At 36.9% G+C, this 24684-nt stretch overlaps 1 protein-coding gene across 9 annotated transcripts; it reads left to right on the top strand.

The window, feature by feature from the left end:
- The first annotated feature begins 2213 nt into the window (after positions 1–2213).
- On the top strand, positions 2214–22641 carry LOC104445851 (ubiquitin carboxyl-terminal hydrolase 26). 9 transcript variants are annotated; one of them, XM_039311875.1, is made up of 17 exons: positions 2603–2622; positions 2829–3101; positions 3918–3964; positions 4435–4529; positions 4606–5202; positions 6516–6771; positions 7285–8024; positions 9411–9519; positions 10456–10634; positions 11372–11656; positions 11823–12030; positions 14298–14369; positions 16187–16301; positions 16896–17119; positions 19213–19476; positions 19928–20069; positions 22097–22641. In XM_039311875.1, the coding sequence occupies exons 4-17, from the start codon at positions 4450–4452 to the stop codon at positions 22180–22182; spliced, it is 3357 nt and encodes a 1118-aa protein (XP_039167809.1). In that variant the 5' UTR covers positions 2603–2622; positions 2829–3101; positions 3918–3964; positions 4435–4449; the 3' UTR covers positions 22183–22641. The 9 variants fall into 9 exon arrangements, with proteins under 9 accessions (XP_039167810.1, XP_039167811.1, XP_039167812.1 ...); XM_039311876.1 differs by lacking the exon at positions 2829–3101 and having other exon boundaries at positions 2214–2622; XM_039311877.1 differs by lacking the exon at positions 2829–3101 and having other exon boundaries at positions 2214–2635.
- The last annotated feature ends 2043 nt before the right edge of the window (positions 22642–24684 follow it).

Raw genomic sequence — 24684 nt, 5'->3', positions numbered from 1 at the left:
TTTTTGACCATTATGTGAACTACTACATTGAGTTTGAGTAGGCACACCTTGATAATGCGGCATCTCCCCTTTTCTGCGGCTTTTCTCTCCGAAATTTCTTTTGAGTTTGTATAATATTTCGAAACGAAGGTCCCAGACAAAAAAACTACACGGAAAAAACGAAGAACGACATTGTAGCTACATTTTTTCCTGTTATGTGACTATTGCATTGAGTTTAAGTAGGTAAACCTTGACGATAAGGCATCTCCCCTTTTCGGCAAGCTTTTTCTCCAAAATTTCTTTCGACTCTACATAATATTTCGAGACGAAGGCCTCAGACAAAAAAAAAAGTGCAGAAACAGCACTATAGCTACATTTTTTCCCCGTTATATGCATTGCTGCATTGAGTTTGAGTATGTATTTATTACATATTTTAGGTATATTAGTACAACTTACTATTTGATAATAAAAATTTAAAGAATGATGGAAGGGGAAAAAAAGAAATAATAAAGAAAATAATTTTAAAAGAGAGGAAAAATAAAATAAATTAGAGAATAGTGTCGCATAAGATTTTCATCATCTCAATTCATGAATTTTAGGTTTACTTACAATGATATTCCGTTTATATCAAAAATATACATGATATAATGTGAGTATATCCGATATTAATACTACAATTTACCAAACAATTGATAAGATATAGGAAAATCCTAAGATTTTATATCTTATCATATCTAGTCTTATCCTGATTAGAAATCTGGACGACTAAATGTAGCCTAATTAGGCATTGAATAAATCCAAATAACCCCGACCCCTATGCCCATAATATCCTTGGAATTACCCTAAACCATAAGGCTATGTTTGGTAGACGATATAAAATTCATAATAGAATAAAATTTATCCTACCCTCCATTACTACCTGCTTAAGACGATAAATATAATATAAAGGGATATAGACATAATAAAATTATTCTATGGGAGGTGTCAAATAAATGTGGATAGAATTTCGAATATCCATAATTAGAAAGTTATTTTTTTCATATAACAAACTTCTTAAATTAACAAAATAAAATTATATTTCAATACGAATAATATTTGAATTTTAATATAAGAAATTCAAAATTATAAAAACAATTTAGTTATTTTAATTTAATAATATTTTTATTTATACATTCAAATTTAATTATATTTTATAATTATAAATTCAATATATAAATATAGATAAAAATATATTATCATATTCATTACGTATTTTAGGTAAGTATTTTAGGTATATTAGTGTAGTTTACTATTTGATAAAATTTTATTGGAAAATGATGGAAAGGGAAGAAAGAAATCAAAAATAAATTAATTAAAAAATATAGGAAAATAAAATAAAAAAGTAAAATAAAAATAAAGTATGCAAGAATGTCACGAGAGATTTTTACCATATTTGTTTGCAAAATTTTTGTTCATTTATATCAATATGTTTTTTATACCAAATAATATACATGATATGATATAATATGATGTTAATATATCCGACTCTATTATTATAATGAACATTAGATATAAAATAACAAAATTCTTGGATTTCTTATTGTATTATATCAAATTCTATTCTGATTAAAATTCAAGATTACCAAACATAATATAAACATCCTTGCATTACACGTGGGTTCTTTGAGGGCTATTTTTTGTTAAATTGGATTTTCCTGTGAACCTATTTCAATGGTTACTGGAGATAATAATTATAGGGTATACAAGGAGTTGTTCATGAAAAATCAAAAGTGAGAGCATTGCTAAGGTAAAAGAGAGAGAAAAAAAAAAAGACGAAAGAACACATGATATGCGTATTTAGGAAAAACTAGGAGTGACCAAGTTACATATATCCTAATATGATGATCATCCATCCGAGCAATTGGTATGATCTCATGCTAGTATGCTACCACCAAAAAAGGATATAAGTTGATTATTCGATGTAAAATTGTAGATTACCAAATTCAATAATGAATAAGATGGATATATTGCTCATACTTATAGATGAATTGCGGAAACAAATTAATCATATGTTCTAATATATATTTATTATTACGCACCAGTCCTTTTTAGAATTACTGGTGAAGAAAATCGAACCAAACGGGGCGTTTCTCGAGTGCGGGCAATCTATCAATTAAAAAAGCATTTCGACTTTCAAGAAGAAAAAATTACAAACAGGAAAAAACAAAAAGAAAGAGAAAAAGAGAGGAGAAATTGAAGGAGGGAGGGAGGGGTATCGTGTCCGTCATCGATCGAGTGAAGAAGCTCCTTCTGTCCTCCATCGGACGAAAGCGGGAAGTACGGCCCCTCGTCTCCTCTCGTCGTCGGCTTCGATTCCGCCTTCTCCCTCTCTTTCTGCTGCTTCCTGCTGCTGCTGCCTGCTTCTCATCCAGCAGACGATCCCAGCAGCAGTCGAGGCGAGTGTGTGTGACCGACCCTCATCCATCAGCCCCCATCAATAATCCCATCGTCGTCGTCGTCGTCTCCGTGAATTTTGCCGGTTCGCGGTTCTTGCGGAGTCTTGTCGATCCAATGTCGAGCTCCGGTGCGATTCCGGGCCTTCCACCTCTTGCTTACGAACCCTAAATACTCTCTCCCGCGTCTCATTCGCTCTCCCAAGCTTAGGTAATTTCTCGAGGTAATCCGTCGGGGTTCCTTGTTCTGTCGACCTTTTTGTTGTGCTGTTTTGCGCCGAATGCCGGTTTTGATTTTTTGTGTTTTACTTGATTCGATGCGCATGAGCGAGACCTTTCACGATTGATTGCCTGTTTTGCCGAACGCCCGCACCGTGTTAAAGCTTTGTAATTGTTGGTGTTTTGCTTTTCGCATAGCGGAGGAAGTGGCTTCTCCCCAATCGTGCTTTGGTTTTGGAAAGAGAACGTTTTTGGTAGACCCGCATCAAGAGTCTCTCTGTCGACGTTCTCTTGCTCTCTGTGACACTAAATCCTACCCAACGAGAAATTTTGTTAGAAGTTTGGACCTTGTGCAGCCCAAATTCTGTCGACGTAGCACTAAGAGAGGACAAGTAAAGTGGTTGCTGATCATATGTTTGCCATTCTGCTACTCATAATCCTTAGCACCAACCCTTGAAGCCTCACTAAAAGGTAATGTCGGATATTTTAATAGCTCCTTTCATGTGGGAACTGGACTGATTGATGTGGAATCGATGATGGTAAATGGGAAGCCACATGCGTGAATTAACCTAGGGTGAAGCCTGACTCTAACATGATGTCAGAAAATCCAACCGAGAACTTGAGCCATTAGTTGAAATGAGACTATACCTATAGAAGGCGAATTGGAAACGTTGTAGACAAGGATATGCAATATTTTAACACCCTTCTCATGTGCAAATTGAATTAAGAACGGCACACGGAAGAGACCAAGGGGGGGAGCCACACATGTGCATTTATCCGTCTGGTTCTGATACCACGTTAAAAAGTACTGAAAATATAAAAAATGTAAGGCATTATGCGGAGAAGGATTCATGTGTATAAGGCCTATTGAAACCCTATAAGCAGATGACGTGGAACATTTTGACAGGTGTTATACTGATACATTCCATTGTTGAAGTTTTTAGACTAGGAGAAAATGAAGTAAGAAATTATATGTGGAGAAGAGTTGGATGAATCTGTTTTTTTAATTTTTGACAATTAGTAGACTTGTCTTGAGATACCAAGGGTATTGGGACTAGTCTGAAACCCAAGTTCATGTTCGAGCTGGGAAGTTGGTATAGACAAAGAAGATTTATGTAGGATGATTACAAGTTGAGTGCAGTTTGTTCTGATCCTGGTGATGTCATGCACGTCCATGTGGTGTTTTCACGCATTTCCCTGAAACAAAATTCAGCAAAAACTATTTGATTGTTGCTACTCCTAGAATTCCATTGTTTATATCTCATTTGTATTTTCAATTCCACACAGATCCTCTCAAAGAATTGAATGGATTCTTTCCAACCCTTGCATTAACGGTATGCTTTTCAATTATGCTAGATAGTGTAATCAGGTTTTTTTTTGCTTTCATTAGCATTCCTAATATCTGAATAGTCTGGGAGAAACCATGCTTGCAAGTCCAAGACATTTTTAGCCTGCCATGACTATTTAGCTTGCCACGCTTACGGTTGCCGTGAGACTTGTATTATTCTCAACCTTGCTGGTGGTGCTTGCTTGTAATGTAATGTAATGAAAATTTGCGACTATTGATTGTTCCTTGCCCAATGCCCATGTAATAGTGCCTCATCTGGAAGGTTTTTATCTTCTTTATTTGCCGAATCTGTTTGATACCTGAAATCAGTTGATGTATAGTTTAGGCTGAGAATGGCATCATGTTCAAGTGAATGGCATCAGTGACTTTATGATGTTTCCCCAATTTTCACATTTCTGGATCTTATTTACTGGGTACTCTTGCTGTAATTGATGTCATGTTACATGTCTTCTTCAGCTAGTGTATGTAAACATGAATCGCCCAACCACACGAAGTAAAAATAAAAAGCCCAAGCCATCCGATGATGTTGACAAGATTTCAGACACATTGAGGTAATTGGAACTCACTTTACGTCTATGCAAGCCTCTTTACATTAATAATTGGTCGTCCTTGCTTTATACTTTGCAGGAAAATTCATGCGTCTGGTGAAATAACACAGGATGACATAAACCAGTTATACAATATTGGGAAGCCAGTATGCCAGGGCTGCCGAGTAAATGCTAAAGATAACCCAAATTGCTTTTGTGGCCTGATTCCATCTCCCAATGGAAGCCGGAAATCTGGAATATGGCAGAAGATGTCAGATGTTATACAGTCTTTGGGTCCGGACCCGTTTAAGGAACTTCGTGCTTCACTCGACTCGCCGGCTGGATTAACTAATTTGGGTGCAACATGCTATGCTAACAGTATCCTTCAATGTCTTTACATGAATACTACTTTTCGAAAAGGAGTCTTGTCCATTGAAGTTGATGTACTGAGAAAACAACCTGTGCTGGATCAGCTTGCCCGGCTCTTTGCTCAGCTTCATTCAAGTAAAAGAGCATTTGTGGATTCTGCTCCATTTATAAAGACACTGGAGTTGGATAATGGCGTTCAACAAGATAGCCATGAATTTTTAACCTTACTTCTTTCTCTGCTGGAGCGATGCCTCAGCAATTCCCGGAGTGTTGTGCCTAGGACTATTGTTCAAGATCTCTTTCGTGGCAGTGTGTCCCATGTGACAACGTAAGGATATTTAGTTGTGTTATTCCTATTTCTTTTCTATTATACTCCATCGTCTAATTAGTAAAATAACCATGAGAGCAATGGCATTCAGCAATGAGCAGATGATTAAAAATCAATTTTTGTAAGAATGGTGCAAAGCTAAAAGTGTAGATCAAGTTATTCGTGGTGCTTTTTTCAGAAGAAATAAGTGGGAGGTAATGAAAATGTAAGTGAAGAAATTTGAAGTGAAATATATGAAAGAAATGATTTCCTTTGAAGTTGTTTGGAAGGGTGAGGATTAGGAGTAAAGAAAAGATGAAGATTTGAGAGTTGACTTGTTTGGAAAGGAAAAGAAATTGGGAGGAAAGAAAATATTTATGTAGCAAATGACTATTTTCCCTAGATTTGGTGAAGATATAGGTATAAAATAACACCTGAATAACCAGGCTAATTACATGTGAGCAGAATAAGTTGTAGTGCTCTTTATTTTCCAAATGTCTTGAGTGATATGTTTTAAATGATTCTCGCTGACTAGATTGTAAAATGTCATGCTGATAAGAATTAGTAAAAAAGGTGTATATTTGAGGCGAGTACAAGGGCATTTTGAGGAATTGGCAAGGTGTCCGACCATTTTTCCATCTGTTAATTCTCAATTTGGTGTGAAACCTTTTGTTGGGGGGGGTTGGCAATGGATTCTTTCCCACACCTTACATCTTTACCTTATTTTTCACTAGCCCTTCTAAACAAGGTAATTTAACTCTCTACCCACTCTTCTTCCTCACCCATCCCCCAACTTTTTGGACTTCCAATTAGAGGGTTAAAATTTTAGAATCATTTGAAAGTAAGCATAAATGTACCTATATGAAAAAAAAAAAAAAAAAAAAAAGAAAGTGACCATAAATGTATGGGATTGAAAGTGAAATTATTAATACTTTTCAAGCTCTTTAATATTTCAGTTGCTTCTTTTTTGCTCAACTCTTGTAATTTAGTTACATTTGATTAAGCTTGTTCTAGTTACCTTTCTCTCAGGTGTTTGGTTTTCTTTGACATTGCTTTGATACATTCGATACTTTGCATGTTAACAATCATTTTGTGAAGCTGTTTTCTAAAGCCACGGGCATGTTTTTGTGTAGGCATCTTGTGACGTGGCCATATGGCCTTATTTGCCTTTCTGTAATGTTTCTGTTTGAAATAAATTCAATTGGAGAGATTCTTAATTTTTTCATTAGGGGATGCTGTGGTAGGAGTTACTTTTCACAAAATAATTGAAAGTCTTATTGCTTTAAGTTACAAAAGCCATGACATTTGCCTTTGGACCAAATTTCTGCCTACAGCTGCTCAAGATGTGGGAAAGATTCAGAGGCCTCTTCAAAGATTGAAGACTTCTATGAGTTGGAACTGAATGTGTTGGGTTTGAAAAGTTTGGATGAAAGTTTAGACGATTATCTACGGGTAGAGGAGCTCAATGGGGAAAATCAGTACTTTTGTGAATCCTGTGAAGCAAGAGTTGATGCTAGCCGAAGCATAAAGCTTCGGACACTTCCTCGCGTACTTAATATCCAGCTTAAGCGTTATGTTTTCCTTCCTAAGGTACTTTTTAACAATTACAACAATGTATATAGATATATTTTGTATATATATATATATATATATTTTTGTCTTGATTATGTCTCTAGAAAGTCAACTAGACTTTTCGAACTTGAGAGAAGAGTTTATTACAAAAAATCGCACTGATGTAAGATTGTCTGTGTTAGAAGACACCATTGAGTGGGAATGGCTTTGTCAGTTTGTCATTATAGGGTCTATTGAAAGATTAAAGCTGGAACTGTTGAAAATAATTTCTTCCTGTAACTTCTCACACTTGATGTCTCAACAATGTTAGAACCAATGATGTTGGATGACTCCAAGTGTTTGACCCTTCTCTTTGGTAAAGATTCCATTTTGGCTTATAGTTAAAATTGATAATAGTGTCTCTGTATTCCTTGGTTCTCTCTCTCTCTCTCTCTCTCCCGTGTGGTAGGATAGATTGTTTGTTCTCTTGTATATGCATTTACTTAGTTTGCATTTACTTATTGTTGATACATTTTAATTCTGTTATTGTAGACTACAACAAAGAAAAAAATCACTTCTGCATTTTCTTTTCCTCGGGAACTTGATATGCGGAAGAGATTATGTGACCCAGCTCAGGTTGATTTAATATATGACTTGTCAGCAATCCTGATACACAAAGGAACTGCTGTAAACAGTGGGCATTACATTGCTCATATAAGAGATGAGAAGAGAGGGCAGTGGTGGGAGTTTGATGACGAGCATGTCTCAAATTTAGGTGATCACCCATTTGGAGAAGATTCATCAGGTCACAAGAGTAAACCTCCACAAAAGGAGCCACTTGTGCACTCTTCGCCAGTTTCTGCTGCTGGTGATGCTACAGATGTGCTGCCACAATTTGCAGAAAATGGTGATTCAGAACATTCTGAGATCTTTTCATCTGCTGATGCATACATGCTTATGTACAATCTGCGGCAAACCAATGTGCATCTCCGGAAGACATCCATGGTTCTGGATGCCAATAATACAGAAACTGAACGCACGGACAGCACATCAAATGATATCACTTCTCTTCCATCTTACCTTAGAGATGAGGTAGATGAATTGAATGCATCATATGTGGAAGCATGCCACCAGTATAAACTACGGAAGGAAACAACATTGCGTCTTATTGAAGAAAGGAGGCAAGAGGTGCGCCTAATTCTTTCAGAAGCTCCTGTTCAATCATTTGAGGAACCTTTTTATTGGATATCAGCAAATTGGCTCCGCCTGTGGGTTGACAATATTATGCCTCCGTAAGTACAGATGCTCTAGCTTCACCACCATAGCCATGTGCTTCTCCCTTTCACTCTGACATGCATCCTTCTTAAATACCGACTTACTTCTTCACCCCAGTATTCGTACATTAAGTTCATAGAGTTTGTGTTCTCCTTGTGACCTGAAGCACCGACATCCTTGCTCTTTTCCTCAGTATGACTGGTTTCACATTTCCTTAGGACTCTTTCTCAAGCATGGCTAGTTCTTCAACTTGAACATCTGGGACAACTTTATATTTCACACTGGCCTGTTTGACAAGTTGTGTTCTACATGTTGATTATCATCGTCTTCATTGACCTCTTTGTTAACATTCCTTGAATTATGCTCATTTTTGGCCCTTTTAAAAGCATTAGTGGATTCAAGTTGGGAGATTCAGCTTCAAATGAACTCATTTGACTATGAATGACTTTGATCTGCCATCAGATCATAAAGAGAACTGTCTTGTTGGTAATTACTCCTTTGTGCACAAAAAATGACTCACTGAATCCGTTGCCATGACTTGTAGCATACGCTCATACCAAAAATGGTGTAGGATAATCTGACTGATAATCTGACTATTACAATCAGAGAGACAAATACCGCTTCTGGGATTCAAACAGTAAGTCAAGATGAAATATGTTGGGATATTATAAGCAATCAATAAGCTTAGTAGAAGGGTTTGGTATACAGTATTTCTGATGGAGTAACTAATAAGGATCAACTCAAGGATTCTTAAGCATGAAAGTCGAGGAAATGATCACGCCACACAACTCAAAAGTGAACAATTGATGAAAACTGAATGATAAGTGTCTGTCTTCTCAATTAGATGAACATTGTACTTGCAGGGTCTATTGAAATCCTAGTCCATGGAGAGAGGAAAACTGTAGAGTTCCAATTTGACTAAAAATACCTGCTTAAAGTAGAATTTGTACTTGAAATTCCAGTATAACTTACAGACAAAACAAGTAGCAACTGGGAGAAGAATTCTACCAGTAGTAGGACTCTTATTGGAATCATGGACTGATGAAACGGTAAGTCTTCACCAAAACCTTGTTATCATGTCAATTTTTTTGACAATGATCAACTCGTTTGATCTGATGAGCCATGTCAAAAGATAATTGACATTGAAGAATGAACTTGATTAAAAGAAGTGGTTTTAACAAATCAAACATGAGTCACTCCTCCCTCATGAAGATAACTCGTGATTTGGTACCTTCAAAAACTCTATATCGCTATCCCAAGGCCCAATCCAAAAATTAAAAGAGGAAAGCAGGATACTGTAGTTGGTTTTAGTTACTATTTATATTTTACTTATCATTATCCATGGCATTTTGGGAGGATTACCATCATGTGTATTTTCCTGGCTTTACTGTGATGTCTGGCAGTGTTCTGGATAACACTCTCATTCAATGCTCTCATGGAAAAGTTCACATGGCAGAAGTAGGCTCTATGAAGCGATTGTCTGCCAGTGCTTGGGTGAAATTGTTCTCAAAGGTACTTAGTTGTTTTTCATGAGGTTACCTCTTGCCTAACTGCTATAATTTTACTATGAATTAGTGTTGGGTGGTCAGTTTAATTGCTGTTGTACATTCCTGATTTACTTGAATATTTTCTTTTGTCAATCAAATTCTTTCACCTTCTCGAAGGAAAAAGGAGTGACTCATCTTTTTTAATTTGGGAACACGGTTTATGGATATTAAGATGCTACCCTCCCCTTCCAAAAAAAATACACACAAAAAAAAAATTAAGTGCTAAGTCTCAGATTTGAGGATCTATCATTCATTAGAGAAAAGCCCTCCACAAACAATCAGTAGCTTCAATGGACTCATTAACCATATTCTCTGTTTAGGGGCACAAGTTAAGTGTTCCTACTCATTATACCCAGTTGCCATGTTAATATATTCCACCTGTTAATGTGGTTGGGAATCTTTAATTAGACTAAGTAGCTGCTGATTCTTCTATATTTTCTTTAGGGCCCTTCTCCAATTGGAGCAAATATTGAAATGTCTAAGTAAGTGTTTATAAGCTGTCAAAACTTCACAGTGAGACAATAACCAGAAGCATTGCTGTGTTTATTGCTTAAGTGCTAAAGCTACCAGAAGAATTCATCCAGCAAACTGACTTATGCATGCATTACTGTGGATCTTGGTGTGCTTTCTTTTGTTTCTTTTTTCCTCTTCCAAGCTGTACTCAAACTTATAAAATAAGGTTTTGCAGTGTACAACAAAATAGATTTTTCTTAGTTGATTCCTATATGCTTCCACTATTTTAAGTCAAGACAAGATACAATCTTCAGCACCTCTGTTGTCAGTGATCCGTCATCTGAGGCTTTCAGTTATCATTTCATTCTAAACTCCAGCTCTTGCTCATAATTCTTTTCAATGTGCTGTACTGTTAATATTAACTGCTTTCTACTGTTCTTTTTTTCAGTATGGTGGGGGGCCAGCACTGGCCAAGGATGACTACTGCGTGGACTGCCTAAAAGAGGCGGCACACAAACTGGTTTGTGCTGACAGCTATAGGGATCGGAGAAAAACAGTGAAGGAACTTGCAGATTCTGTGCTTTCTGGAAATTGTACTGATGGAACGTACTATGTATCAAAGGCCTGGTATGGTTGTGTAATTTTCTGTTATGTCTTCCCTATTGATCCCTTGTCATTACCAGTCACCAGCCAGAAGTGCTTGGGTACTTAAATGTCGAAAATGTTTTGACAATAGAGTAAAGGAGTGTTGCTTGTCAACTACCTATGGCTTGGGACCAGATAAATCCTACCTAGGCCCAGTTATTGAGTATCTTCGAATCCTTGAAGAAATTCGTAAGATCATATTCATCAAATGTGAAGATGAGTAGTATTCCATTGAACCCAAAACGTGTTTGGAGCTTCCTTTTTTCCCTGTGTCAAACTTAAAAGAACTGGCAATCTTTGATTTTTCAAGAAGGCAATTCCAGGTTCACTTATCAGCTGTAGAGAGTTGTTTCCAAATTGAGATGGTGAGGCATAGTTCTCTTTGAAGTTCAAGTACAATAGTCGTGCAGAAATCTGCAGTTGCTTCCTTGATGTGTTGTGAGTGGAGAACTTATTTAGTTTGAAAACTTGATACTCATTGCTTCCTTTCTATCTAGTAGCAATTATTGCCTGGCACTCCTAGTATGTACTCTCTCTCTCTCTCTCTCTGGATAGCAAGTTTTTCTGTCTGAGTTATGTGAGCCTTTTTTCTTGTGTAATAATGTTGGCTCGGATTTTTTGAAGTTATTTAAGCCTAGAAACAAACCAAAGATTCACCAGAATATCAGAGAGGATCTTCTGCTTGATATATTGTAACATCAATCTGGCATGCTTACCAGGTTACAACAATGGGTGAAAAGAAAAATCACAGATGCACCCAGTGAAGCTGATGCAGGGCCTACAGCTTCAATCAGATGTCCTCATGGGCAACTTATGCCTGAGCAGGCTGCCGGTGCTAGGCGTTTGCTGGTTCCTGAGAATCTTTGGCTATTCTTTTATGAAGATGCAGTAACTATGAATCCTGATGATCCTTTGGGTTGTCCTAGCTTCCCCATTGGCTCGGAGCAGTGCTCCCAGTGCAGTGAGAAAATTTCAGAAGTGGCATGCCTAGAAGATTCTCTAAGGTCATCCATACATCCATCATTGCAATTAATTGCATTTGTGCGTACAGATATTGTTCATGGGCATACATGCTAGCGCCTGTCTCTTCACTTTGTGTGCATCTGTCTGTTTGGAAGATATGAGCTGATTGCTTGCTTGTTTGTTAATTTTTTTAATCATGGGTTGCAGAGCGGTGAAGAACAAGCAGCGTGAAAATCATGAGAAGCTAGCTGCTGGTAAAAGCTTTCCACTTCATCCCAATCATGAGTACTACTTGTTGCCCTCAGTATGGCTCACAACATGGAGAAATTATGTGAATGCTGGTGGCAAGAACGCTTTGTTGTGCGATGAACCTGAATCCTTGGATTCCGTGATTGATAAGCTGAAATGTGAGAAGGTAACTTGTGGCCATATCTTGCAATCTCTGGTATCTTGAAGGTTCTTCGATGCATATACCCCCATTCCCCTTTTTGGCCCAATCCACCCACCACAAGCACAAACAAGTAATTTACCTGGGTAGGCGATATACTGTATCTCTGCAACATCTTTATCTCCTTTCTTTGAGTTCTCTGCTTTGGTTTTGTTTTCTTGAAATCTGCTACTCAGGTTGAGCTCCTGCTGTCCAATTTTTGCATGTTTCTTTGTCTTCAAAGATCATTTATGTTGTGTCTGCATCTTAGGAATGAGTAAAGATGTTTTAATTGTTTATTAGAGCTTTGAAGAAGATGAAGAATGGAAAAGCAGTGTGCCTTTATTGCATACCACACCTTTATTGCATACCAATAGAAGTGTGGAGGGTTATGGGAGAGATTGGGCTTCTGGGCTTGCCACCCTTCTCAATAAAATTTTAAGGCCAAACAAAAAGCCAGATAAATTAAAAAATTAAAAAAAGTAACCTGTGCCTATGTACAAGAACAAAGGTGACACTCAGAATTGTGCCAGCCACAGTGGGATTAAGCTAATGAGGCATACCATGAAGCTATGGGAAAGAGTTAAGAAGGAGAGGTTGAGGCAAGAGATTCATATCTCAGACAAACAATTTAGTTTCACGTCGGGTAGATCCACTATCGAGGCTGTTCACTTGTTACGAAGACTGATTTAAAGGTATAAGGATAAACAAACAATCTGCATTGGTGTTCATATATTTGGAAAAAGCATATTCTAGAGTACCAAGCGTAATTCTTTGGAGCGTTCTTAAAAAGAAAGGGGCACCCATTGCCAATATACAAGCAACTAAGCATATGTAGATGGAGCAGTCAATCATTAGGACAAATGGAGGGGAAATGGGGGAAAAGGCAAAAAAAAAGAAAAAACCATAAATATATGGTTACACCATGACTCTGCTCTAAGTCCTTATATTTTGCCTTTGCTGTGGATTAGCTAACAAGAGATATCCAAGAGGGTGTTCCTTGGTGTGTGACTTTTGCAGATGACATAGTGCTGGTAGGTGATATCAAGTTGGGGTTTAACCAGAAACTTGAATTCGGAGGGAAATTTTGGAATCTAATTGGCTGAGCCAGACTAAGAACAAAATATATGGTATGTAATTTTTAGGAGGCAGAAGTTCAAATGACCCCTTGGTGAAAAGTGGACACAAGGAAGTGCCGAGGAGGGAACAATTCCAGTTATTCGGATCCATTCTACCAAAAAAGATGGAGAAATAGATGGAGATCTCACACATAGAATAGAGGCATATGGATGAAGTGGAGAAGTGCATTTGGGATTTTTCCGACTGATAAAGAATAATGTTATGCAGGGAAAAAGTAGGTGTTGCCCCAATTGAGGATAAGATGAGAGAAGGTCTCCTAGATGGTTTGGCCATGTTGAGCAAAGGCCTTCAGATGCTCCAGTGAAGAGATGTGGACAATAATTTGATGCATTGGTTAAAATGGGTAGGCAAAGGCCTAGAAGGAGGTGTCAGCAGAAGATAAGGAAAGATATGGAACATCTAGAACTTGCAGACTAATAAAGCAATGAGCTGGCATAATAGGATTCTTATAACCGATCCCACTTAGTGGGATAAGGCTTGGTTCTTCTTCTTGTTGGTTTTAGTCTATGTTTTTGACTGGCTTTAAATTTTAATTTCCCAAATCCCCTGAGCTGGACCGTCTGTTTCAATTTTTGCAACTAAAAGAATTATTGTAACATTCAGGAAATTTAGTTCTTTAATTTGCTTTGCCCTGAACAAATTTTTTCCAGCTAACAAGTCATTTTGCAAAGTTGAGTGCTCATAAGCCATGATTTGACTTGAAGAAGATGCTATATTTCTAAGGTGTTAGTTCATGTGACTTAACATTCTTGTTTGAGTGGCACAATTATGGAACTGAAGTGCCTATACTGGAACTGACACTGTTGCAGATTCCACTTTGATGATGTTTATTTAATCTGATCAAAGATGTGGATTTATATGTTTGCAAGTAAATAACTATCCTGGACCTGGTGCTGTTGTGTCTATTCAAATAGGTGGTGGGACTCTGTGATAAGTTAGCTTCCATTTTATTTTGGAAACGATTGTTCATTCTTATGCATTTGTGATCTGAATTGATTTATGGCATCTATTATTACAGACTGTTTTAGCTGGCATCCCTCGTATGTTTTGGTACTTTTTTTGAACTCCATATTCAACCACTTTTTACTCAGGGATGTGCTTGTGCTTCTTAGCAGCATTTACGTCTTCTGGAAAGGCCTCTTGACCTGGTACACAAGCGTGGAGCAATTTTTCAGAAAGTTTCTCTTGTAAGTATATGAAACTATTCATGAAATATTTATTTCCTCACAAAAAAGGAAGAAAAAATTACAACCCTCATATTCAGAATCTAATATACTTGATATAACAGACAGCAGGCATATTTTTCAGGTATCAATAAGTATCAATGTTCTGACTTCATCAGACAAAAGTTGAATCGTGTGTATTGGGAGCTCTTCTATGCGCATGAAAGCAGTGAACAAAGAAGTGGAATCTATAATAAGTTAATATGATGACAACAAAGCTGCATCATAAGTTGTTCTCTCATCCCTAGAATATATTTTCTCAAAATTGTAATAGCAGGGAGCTGTATAGTCAATTCTGGATGCAGTGTCCATGTTTTGGTTGTGATTGTCGGAACATGGTGGTCATGGTAACAAGTTCTTTGGGTAAATATAGTGTCGGTGATGTTCAGTTGATGTTCTAGTCATAGATGGATCTACATGGGGCTGGTGGTAGGGCCTCCCCCCCAAAAAAAAAAGGACAACAACAAATTAGTTCCGTCTAGGTCTTGCAGTCCTCTCACGATCAATATAACTGTGACAAAGTGTGCAAAAAAGACATTAGCTCTACCTCTCTCTCACCTAGGTTAGTTCTATTGCTTCCCTGTTGTGTTTTCAATTTTTTGTGCTTTTCTTGGCCCATACTTTCTTTACATCAGTATTAAGCATTTATAAGTAATATTTACTAGGGTTAATACCTTGAGAAACCCCAAACTGGTACACTTGTAACAAATTTACCTAAAACTAATTTTTTTACCACTAAAAACTCTAAACTAGTACAACTTTGACAAATTTACCCTCTGTTGGTTTTCGTTAAATTTTACTGTCAAATTATTAAGTTAAATGACACATAACGTTTGGCTGGTGTACCAGTTTGGGATTTTACTCTTCGTTTGTCATAATTATACAATTTTTTGTGATTTTTGTGGTATTAATCCAAGTTAACGAAAGGTATATTTTTCGCAAACGTACCATTTTAGGGTTTTTGGCGGTTATATAAATTAGTTTTGGGTAAATTTGTCACAAATATACCAGTTTTGGGTTTTTTTATGCTCAGTTGGGATAAATTTATCACAGGTACACCAGTTTGGGGTTTTTCAGGGTATTAATCCTATTTACTATGATGAAAAAAGAGAAACTGACCAGTCTTAGCTCCTTCTCTAATATCTCATAAAACTAGAAATGGTGCAAGAATAAGTGAGGAAAATATTTTAATACATTCTAATGTTTCCAGTTATTCTAATACTTTGGTTTCTTATCCTTATCAAAAGAGATATTACCAGTAAGAGCATCATTTCATGATCTCCAATTCATCTTGTAAAATTGTAGCCACAACGGTAATAAAAGAATATTTCAAAAAAAAAAAAAAAAAAAACTTGTCTTGAAATCATACTAGTAAAAGAAAATACTTAAAAGGGCTCAACTTTGACTGTTTAGTTGATTATTATCAAATATGTTTCATCTAAGCACTTTTTTCATGTGAAATATTGGATGCTAATTCAATGTGTAAAGAGAACAGAGTTCAAACTGCTTTTACGGTGGATACATTAGGCCTAAATCCCTAGATTTTGAAATTTCAGTTGGTCAGCTGAACCTTGTGTAGTGAATTTATGACTCTTTTGCTCTTATCCTGGCCCCCCAAGGCTTCATCTCTAGATCCGTACTCAGTTCTGGTGTTTTGGGTGGTCAGTAATTAGTCTTGAGTTCTGTCAAGAGAGCATCCATCATCTTTGACTTCTTGTAGTAGTGGTCCCTCTTCTCGGAAAGTATTTCCTTATGTTTTGTCGGTTGGTTGGTTGGGGGAGGGCTCAGGTTTGTCTCATGAACATGGATATCTTTTCTTTAAAGGAAAGATGATGTCCAGACCCTGCTTCTTGGTTGAACCACAGCTGGCTTATGTTCGTGTAACAGCTGTCTCAGGTGCATGTAACTCATTCCTTGCCTTTTGACTTAAATTCAGTCCAGAAATCCAACAAATTATCTACAACCGGTTTATGAAACTTCTGGATTTATTCTACACTGAAAATTCACATTGCTAGTTCATAATTTAAGACTTGCTGGGGAAAGTGAAGAGGTTCTAAGGAGATGGATATTGTGGCTTAAATTACAAGCTATACACAAAGTGTCCCTTCCTGGAATTTTGAATCTGGCCGTCGTTAACAGGAGGATAATTTGTACAAATTCACTAAAGATGTGTTTGCAGAAAATAAAGGTCCATGTGCTTCCTTTGTCTATTGTTTAGCTCTCATTAAAGAACAGAATACAAGAATTCAAAAGGGAAAGAGAAACCCCTTTCTCACATCTTCCTAGTTGGTTTTGTTCATTCATCTTACTCCAAATGATTTTGTAGATCTCGTTTATACTCTTCATTGTGCTCAGTCTATCTATATATGCTTGGAAATCCCTTTTCATTTTAAAGCACGAGGAAAGCTGTATTGTTTGTCTGGCTGTGTTCCTTATGCACTGGCATAATTCGTTCTTCTCTTTTTCCCTCTTCCTTTGTATTCTAGACAGATGGATTGACAATCATTACATCAAGTGACTGGAAATGTTTCTGTGAAGAATGGGGATGCTCCGAGAACAAAGGCATATCTGCTATCATTGAGCATGATAATGACGCCCCAGATAAGGCTATATGTGGTAAAGAGACACCAATATGTAATGAGCAGCATGGTTCTATTGATGGGCCAAATAATCGACTTGATGAGAAAAGGCTAGTAATCAGGACATCTCCAGAGGTACTTTCTAGTCCACCATTGTTCCATTTCTTGCTCTTTTTCTTGTTGGATATATTCCTCAATATCTCTTCATTCTGTATTTGATTGTTATAACTCAAGAGTCTTTAATTGCTTCACACTAATTTTCTTATTTGTGGATTGCACTCCTTGTGATAGGACCTGTGGTTTCGAAGTATTGGGCTCACTCATCAATCCTTTGTGAAAGGACTGTTTGCATTATTATTTTGCGGTTAACTGCTTTCCCCAAAATCTATTGTGAATATCTACAGGTTAAATAGCCAATTGGGCTGATCTGCCTTTTGTCCGTGGAATCACAGATATGTGCTTTGGAAGTACAATAATGTTCTTCTATAGGTAGGAAAAGTACATGACACTGGTCAAACTCTCCTGAGTGGTTCTCTTTTAAGGATGATTGGTCACAAGTAAATATTGTGAAAAGGAATAAATAAAATCAAACAAGAACAAACTCTCCTCCTATCTGTTGGGATCAGCGAAATTGATCTGTTTATACCTTCATAAAATACACTATCTTGTCCTATGGGAAAATGTGTGTATTGTTGAGTTGGCAGAATGAAGGTTCTTCAAGCTCATTTGATCTCTTATATTGGTAGTAGATGGATGTGATTCTGATGGGTGGCATGATATTGAATGAATCAAGTATTATTTCAGTATTTGACAAAAAAAAAAGTATTATTCAGTGGATGGTTCTTACAAATTGTTGGGAAAAATGAGAGATATCACAGAGAGGTAGCAAAGGAAATAGCCGTTAGAGCTGTAGCCAGAATGCAGACGACTTTCATCTGATTAGTTTTAGAATGGGCTATGATGGTCGATCTTCTTTTGGAAGGACTAATGATTAATATAAATATTACTTTTCTGAAAGCTTACTTGGCCCATGAAGGCTTCGTTTAATTTTCCAATGTTCTAAGACTATCCCTACTGCATAGGTTTGGATTTGGCTGAACTCATTTGTGAATATTTATAAACGGAGAGGTGGAGAATGAAGAGCCAAAGAGATTAAAACATGGCACCTCTTGCTTTGATACCGTGTAGGAATAATGGACTATTTCCAACTTCTTCAAAAGCTTTAAGCTGTTAAATGATAGCATAGTTTAATATTTATATACTTTCACAACATGGAATAGAAAAGGAATTAAACTGGGCTTATCTAGTACGCTTTGGTGTTGCCTGCTGGTTTTTTGGACTAGTCCATTTATTTGACTTGCATTCTCATCCTTCTTAGAAGATGATTCTGCTCTCTCTCTCTCTCTCTCTCTCTCTCTCACTCTCTCTCTCTCTCTCTCTCTCTCTCTCTATATATATATATATATATATGTATGTATGTATGTATATGTGTGTGTGTGTGTGTGTATGAGACACATTTCCAACTTATTCAAAAGCTTTAAGCTGTGAAATGATAGCATGGTTTAATATTTATGTACTTTCCCAGCATGGAATAGAAAAGAAATTAAACTGGGCTTATCCAGTACGCTTTGGTGTTGCCCACTGGTTTTTTGGACAGGTCCATTTATTTGACTAGCATTCTCAATGGATGTCCTTAGAAGATGATTCTGCTCTCTCTCTCTCTCTCTCTCGCTCTCTCTCTCTGTATGTGACACACAACATTTTGTTGTGTTTTCACTCATTATGCGTGATTGTAAATGGAAGTCTAGTGAGAGTCTGATTAGCATTTCAATTAGAAATATAAGAAGGCATCAAACCAATGAAATTCCAGCTACTGATTACCAGACATGTATTACTTACGTATGTCATTGAGTAAGTAGAGAGTAATCTCACTGAAACATTGTGATGGTAATTATGAGGACTAGCCGACCATGCATTGTATCCGAACTTTCTACTATGGTGCCAAATGTGAACTATGTTCTTGTGGTGCCTATTTTGACCTTTTTTTCCCTTCATTACATTGCTTCCTTTCGGTCCTATTGCCATCCAAATATTTGTTTTTTTTTTTTTTGGGTGAATGGTCTTCTGAGATTGAAATCCATTGCTTTTCTATTCATTTGCAATGGAACTGCAGAAGGAAATCTCATCTTGGTCATGTCTCTTGTTTAAGGAATCTATTTATGTCCTAGGTCTGTGAGGAATGCGTTGGAGAAAGAGCAAGCTCCGAATTGATGCGAAGATTGAACTATTGCAACGAGGACATATATGTCACGTGTGTACATGGAAAGGAAGTTCCAAAATCTATCTTAGAAGCATCTGAGACTGCGTTTGATCCAGGCCGCCGGATTTCTAAACGCTCTAGAAGGACAAATTATGGAAGTGCAGTTAATCTGAAAGTTTCTGGCTCCACATCAATATACCAGTTAAAAATGATGATATGGGAATCTCTTGGGGTAGGCTCTATCAAAATAATGATGGATTAGAATACCTGCAGTCGATATTTTATCCTTATATGCTTACATCTCTGAAGGTGCCTCCATTTATTGCTCTTATATATCTTATAACCTGCCATGCATACGACGTGTGCCATCAACATATAGGATTATTGAGGCACTCATTTTCCTGGTAAGAGTTTGGTTTTGTGAGTTTTAAGACGCTTAATTCATGGAAAGGCTGGCTGACAAAATGGACTTTGGTCTACTGTATAAATCAACTTGCTATTGGCTTTATTTTAATATTTGTGGAGAAATAATGTTAGTTTACTTAGTTTTGGCAGCTATTTTTATGTGATGAATCAAAAAAAATCTTTGCATCAATCAATTTTTTTTATTTTCCTGCATTAACTCAAAAAAGCTATTACATTTTTGTAGTTCTCTCTAATCAATGCGAGGATAAAATGTGCAGGTTGTGAAAGAAAACCAGATAATTCACAAAGGGCACACAAAAATAGAAGGGGAATCTTCTACTCTTGCAGATTTAAACATATTTCCTGGCGATACACTTTGGGTGAGGGATTCTAAGATCCATGAGCATCGGGATATTGCTGGTAATTAACTTTCTGAGTCTTATAATGAAGAAATTTATGATGGAGATAGGATTCCCCAAAGCTTTGTGATTGCTTTTCTGATGAGAGAACAATACTGCATGAATTGTTGGATTTTTGTTTCCATTTTCCTTTAAAATCAGTCTTAAAAGTTAGGCCGGATGACTGGATGTGTCAGTGTGCTGGTTGGTAACTTCTTAAGTGAATTTTTTTCTTTTGGCCTGGCACTTGAGGGAAAGTTAGTGATAATTTCATCTTTTTCCAAAGACATAATTACACATCATGAGAGAAAGAAAAAAAAAAAAGCAGAAAAGGAAATCCTGGTAGATGGCTAGCAGATTAACAGAAAAGTAAGCGAGGAGTTCCTTTTGGCACAACAAAGTGAAACAGTAAGTGGTTAAATCTATATCATTCTCTTTCTGAGAATCTTCATACCAGCATGCATACCTGTCAGAATAAACCAATTAATTTTCAACCCGTCTCACAATCTCAATGCTGCAACACTGAAGCATGTGGATAACAACCAAGATTTACTGTCCAAGCATCAAAAGAGTAGCCCGAGGATTAACCCCCGGTGATAGAGCTCATATCAAACCATCAACAATTTGGGGAGTATAATTTCACATGCAACAGATTCATTAAATTCTGGATTTCTCATCGTGAAAATATGTTTTGGCTTGTTTTTAACCTTTTTAGGGCTAAGTTATGGCTGGTGTTTTTATGCCAGAGAAAACTTATGTTACCATAGGATTAAACCTTGGTAGCCCCTTCATCAAATTTGAGGTCCCCTTCTATTACCAAGGTGTTGGGGCTCAGAAGACTTTTGTCGGATACCGTCAAAAATTCCCTTCTATAGGACTGGACTATTTCCTGACCTTGATTTAGAGAGAAGTTTCTTTTTATAGAATACTTAAAGAAACAAAAAAGTGAGGGGTCCTTAGGTAATAGGATCGACTGAAGGATAAGGACAAACTTTTGGACTTGCAGTAGGAGTACTAGTGATCAAATTTAGCAATTTAATGAAGGATTTCTTTATAGCCATACAAGTGCATAGTGCCAATTTTATGCTTGACCTTTTCTTCTGCTCCGCAGATCTTAAAGATGTACAATCCTCTGTATGCACATGCAAGCATGCACAAGCCCCAACCCCATACCTCTCCTTATGCGTATGAACGTATCCGTGTCCCCTGATTGTCATTTGGGTATTCATATTTCTCCAATGAGTTTTTGATCTAGAATTGAAAATTTGATTAAAACAACAACTGTGGGTTGGGAGGCATTGCTTTGTGCTTCATGGAGAGAAATTGTAAAATCTTTCACTTGAGATTGATTACTCCATTCTACATTAATTTTATTCTAAAGATTGCCGGCATGACGTTTAAAGAGGATGTATTGCTGGAAGAAACTTGAAAAATCAGAATCACGTAATAACAATATTGGCATTTGCACAATACTTATAGCAAGCCAGTGATTATTCATCCCCCAATGTCACGTCGTGTTTATTTTCTCCTTTATGCCAAAAATTGAGTTATCAATAAAAAGTATCTTGGATATATGCTTTGTGCTTTAATTCTTAAATTACATTGAATTTAGGGAAACTTACAACAATAATCCCCAACTTAGCCCTTAGTTTCAAGACCTACACTTTGTATTGTCTAATTTCAAAATCTATTCCTTGTGCATAAATTTGAAAAACATTCACACCCTCTAATTTCTTTAATTTGCTTAAGCTTTTCGTAATTGTCACTCCAAGGTGTAAAGGGTAGGCTTTCCAAAATCTTATGGCACAAAATGTGGGCAATAGAAACTGGAGGATATAAAGCATTAACCAGGGATTAATCTACTGGATTTCTCCGTATAGGGGTTTATCCAATGGCATTTGCACTGATAACTTTTTGCTCTGCATTTCCTTTGGAATCACTAGTTCTATTTTTGTGAGATGAATACTTATTTTTCTATGCGTTAGTTTTTAAGTTCTGTGATTTGGAGGCTTATTCTTTAGTTACTTATGTATATTATTTTCATTACAGATGAGATATCCATTCAAAAAATGGATGTGGAACATGCTGAGGAAGGTTTTCGTGGAACACTTTTGACAACTGATTTCCCTTCGTAAGTTTGGAGAAGCTGGCTCTTGTTAAATCTGTGGAAACTCTGGTTGTCCGGCATGCTTTTAGGTAAAAGCAAATTTTTATCGAAAGGTCTTCTCCTTGTGAACTTTAGTCTTGTTGGTAAATTTACAATGCAATCTTTGTATATGGGTTTTTTGTGTGGCTGCTGCTTAGAATTCATCATATCGGTTTTATGTTGGACCCCAGATGTAGACTAAGTGATATTCTAGTTAGCTATTTGAAGCTAGTGAAAGATGTGAGGCTTTTTTTTGTAGCTGCTAGACTTAATCATTTTAAGATCTTTTAGTCTCCTATCAACTTTAGTCAATAGCTGAACTTCGATCGAAGCTATTTGTACTTTCAAAGTTGAGAAAAATGCAGCTAATCTGTAGAGATGCGTTTTGTGGGGAAGATTCAATTGTAATATGAATGTCTCTTTTTGGATGCTTTTGACATGTTTTTAACCTCTCGGGCCAAAAGAAAATGTTGTCCCTCTGCCAATGTCATTTACGCTCTAGATGTGTTTGTTGTTTTCATGAGGAGTGATCTGTACTTTATTTTTGTCTCTTTTTTGTATTTTGTTAGCAATTACTCCCACAACATATACCAAATACTTTACTAAGGAAAATTTCATTCATTGCGCTGTTTGTCTTGAATTATGTGTTATCAGAGTATTGAAAATGAAAACATTTCTTGCCGAGTATGGTTAACAAGTAGTTGGAGGTATTCGCTGACGATACCCCTTTTTGCCCTAATGCTTTCCATTCATGCTCTGTATACCGAAGCCATTTGCTGCTCAGCAGGCCCATGTTTTTTTCGAATGCCTCGAAGTAACATGACAAGAAGCTTAAAACGAGTGAACATGCTGCAGTTCTAAAAGCGACTCCTGCATATAGTACTTGTAAAAATAAAATGTTCCACGTATGGCGTATAAAAATATAGTAGAAAGATGTGTTTAAGTCCTGTAATTTGAATAAGTTGTCGGGAGTCGCAATATGACAAAGTAAAAGCAAAAATCTCCAAAAAGGGTTCTAATTTGTTAATTAACATATTGTTCATGACTCGCGCATTGGAATTTATTGGCGATCGATTAGCAGCTGTTCATTGATTTTGCCTGCGGCATTGGGGGGCCTACAAATGCTCTTAAAGATAATCCATTTACTAGTGCGGCCCTTGCCAGATTCGTGAACGTATCTGTGGATCATTGGTACTTGTCAATCATTTACATCGTAACTTCGAAGGTAGAATGCATTTCATGCGACGTTCATATCCCGTAAGGGCATGATCCTTAATTGTGGCTTAGGCAACGGTCCATTGTCCGTCGACCCATGCCTAGCTTAGGCTAGCCAACCAGCAGGTCGCCACGCTTGTCGTGCACGGTGACGATGGCACGACCCTCACCTCTTGTTTGATCCGGTCATTCTCCAATTGGGTCTCCAACTACGCCCCCGCCACAATCACCAAAACTCAGGATAAAGTGGCCATAACATACAGAGAGTTTCCATTTTTTGAAAATTGTTTTGGTACTTTTTATTCCACATCACGCTTTTTGAACTATTACATATTTCATTCTAAATGTGAACACAAAACTTAGGAAATCAAGAACCCAATAGGCTGCAAAAAGACTTAGCGATTTGATAAGATAATTTGTAGAGGTTCATCGGTGACTTCGTTCCATTTGATTACAAATGTTTCTCATCGTATTTAGTTCTCTAGCCTTGCTTATATAATTAAATTAAATAATTGCACCTTCGTTATTGTACTTTACGCGTGCACGTGTCACAGGTTGAAGAGCGCCACATCATCAATTCAAAGGGGGCTCATCAAGACTGCTAGATGGTAAGAGAACTTCATCTTTGCTCTTAGATTTGTTTGACGAGAATGAGTGATCTCAACCATTATATGAGATCAATATCCATTATTGGACTAATGTGATGAAAATTAATATCCTCTCCCGTCAAATCGAGTATATCTCTACTGTTAAATCAATTAAACGATGATTGATATCCTCTACAATTAAATTGTGTAGAAGATCAATGGTTATAATTAGATGAACTTTTATATAAAAAGGGGAATCCCAGCCCTATTTGTATCATCCATCTCATTTAAGAAATATAAGTATTCTCTCTAGCTTCTCTCTTTACTTTCTCTCTCTAGAAATTCGTGAGTGAGAGCAAGACTTACTTAGACCCCATTGGGTAATTCAAAGGTCTAAGTGCCTCGGGATCGAAAGAATCAATCCCATGACATATGCGCACGCTCTTTTGTTCATTGTTGATGTCGCGCAAACAGGTTAGCATTATTTGAGGAAGAGTTAAAAATTCACTGGTCCAACCAAAGGAAAGTAATCCCAAATCATTAAGAATTGAGAAAACAGAGTCGAGTAGAATTGTGATTTGTGTCTGGACACAATGACTTTGACTACGAACTCTCCTTGTTCAGACTTCAAACTCCCGGGATTGAATCGATAATTATGCCCATCAGGTCATGACAAAAAATTTTGGGGT

The sequence above is a fragment of the Eucalyptus grandis genome, chromosome 5 (genome assembly GCF_016545825.1).
Source record: "Eucalyptus grandis isolate ANBG69807.140 chromosome 5, ASM1654582v1, whole genome shotgun sequence".
Classification (NCBI taxonomy): Eukaryota; Viridiplantae; Streptophyta; class Magnoliopsida; order Myrtales; family Myrtaceae; genus Eucalyptus; species Eucalyptus grandis.
This window is presented reverse-complemented; position numbering and strand designations above follow the sequence as displayed.

Excerpts from the sequence above, each read along its gene's own strand:
- LOC104445851 (XM_039311878.1), top strand. The coding sequence starts at position 4,450 with ATGAATCGCCCAACCACACGAAGTAAAAATAAAAAGCCCAAGCCATCC. Across the intron at positions 12,031-14,297 it reads ATAAGCTGAAATGTGAGAAG|CATTTACGTCTTCTGGAAAG; the intron begins GTAACTTGTGGC and ends GCTTCTTAGCAG. Across the intron at positions 17,120-19,212 it reads TAATCAGGACATCTCCAGAG|GTCTGTGAGGAATGCGTTGG; the intron begins GTACTTTCTAGT and ends TTTATGTCCTAG.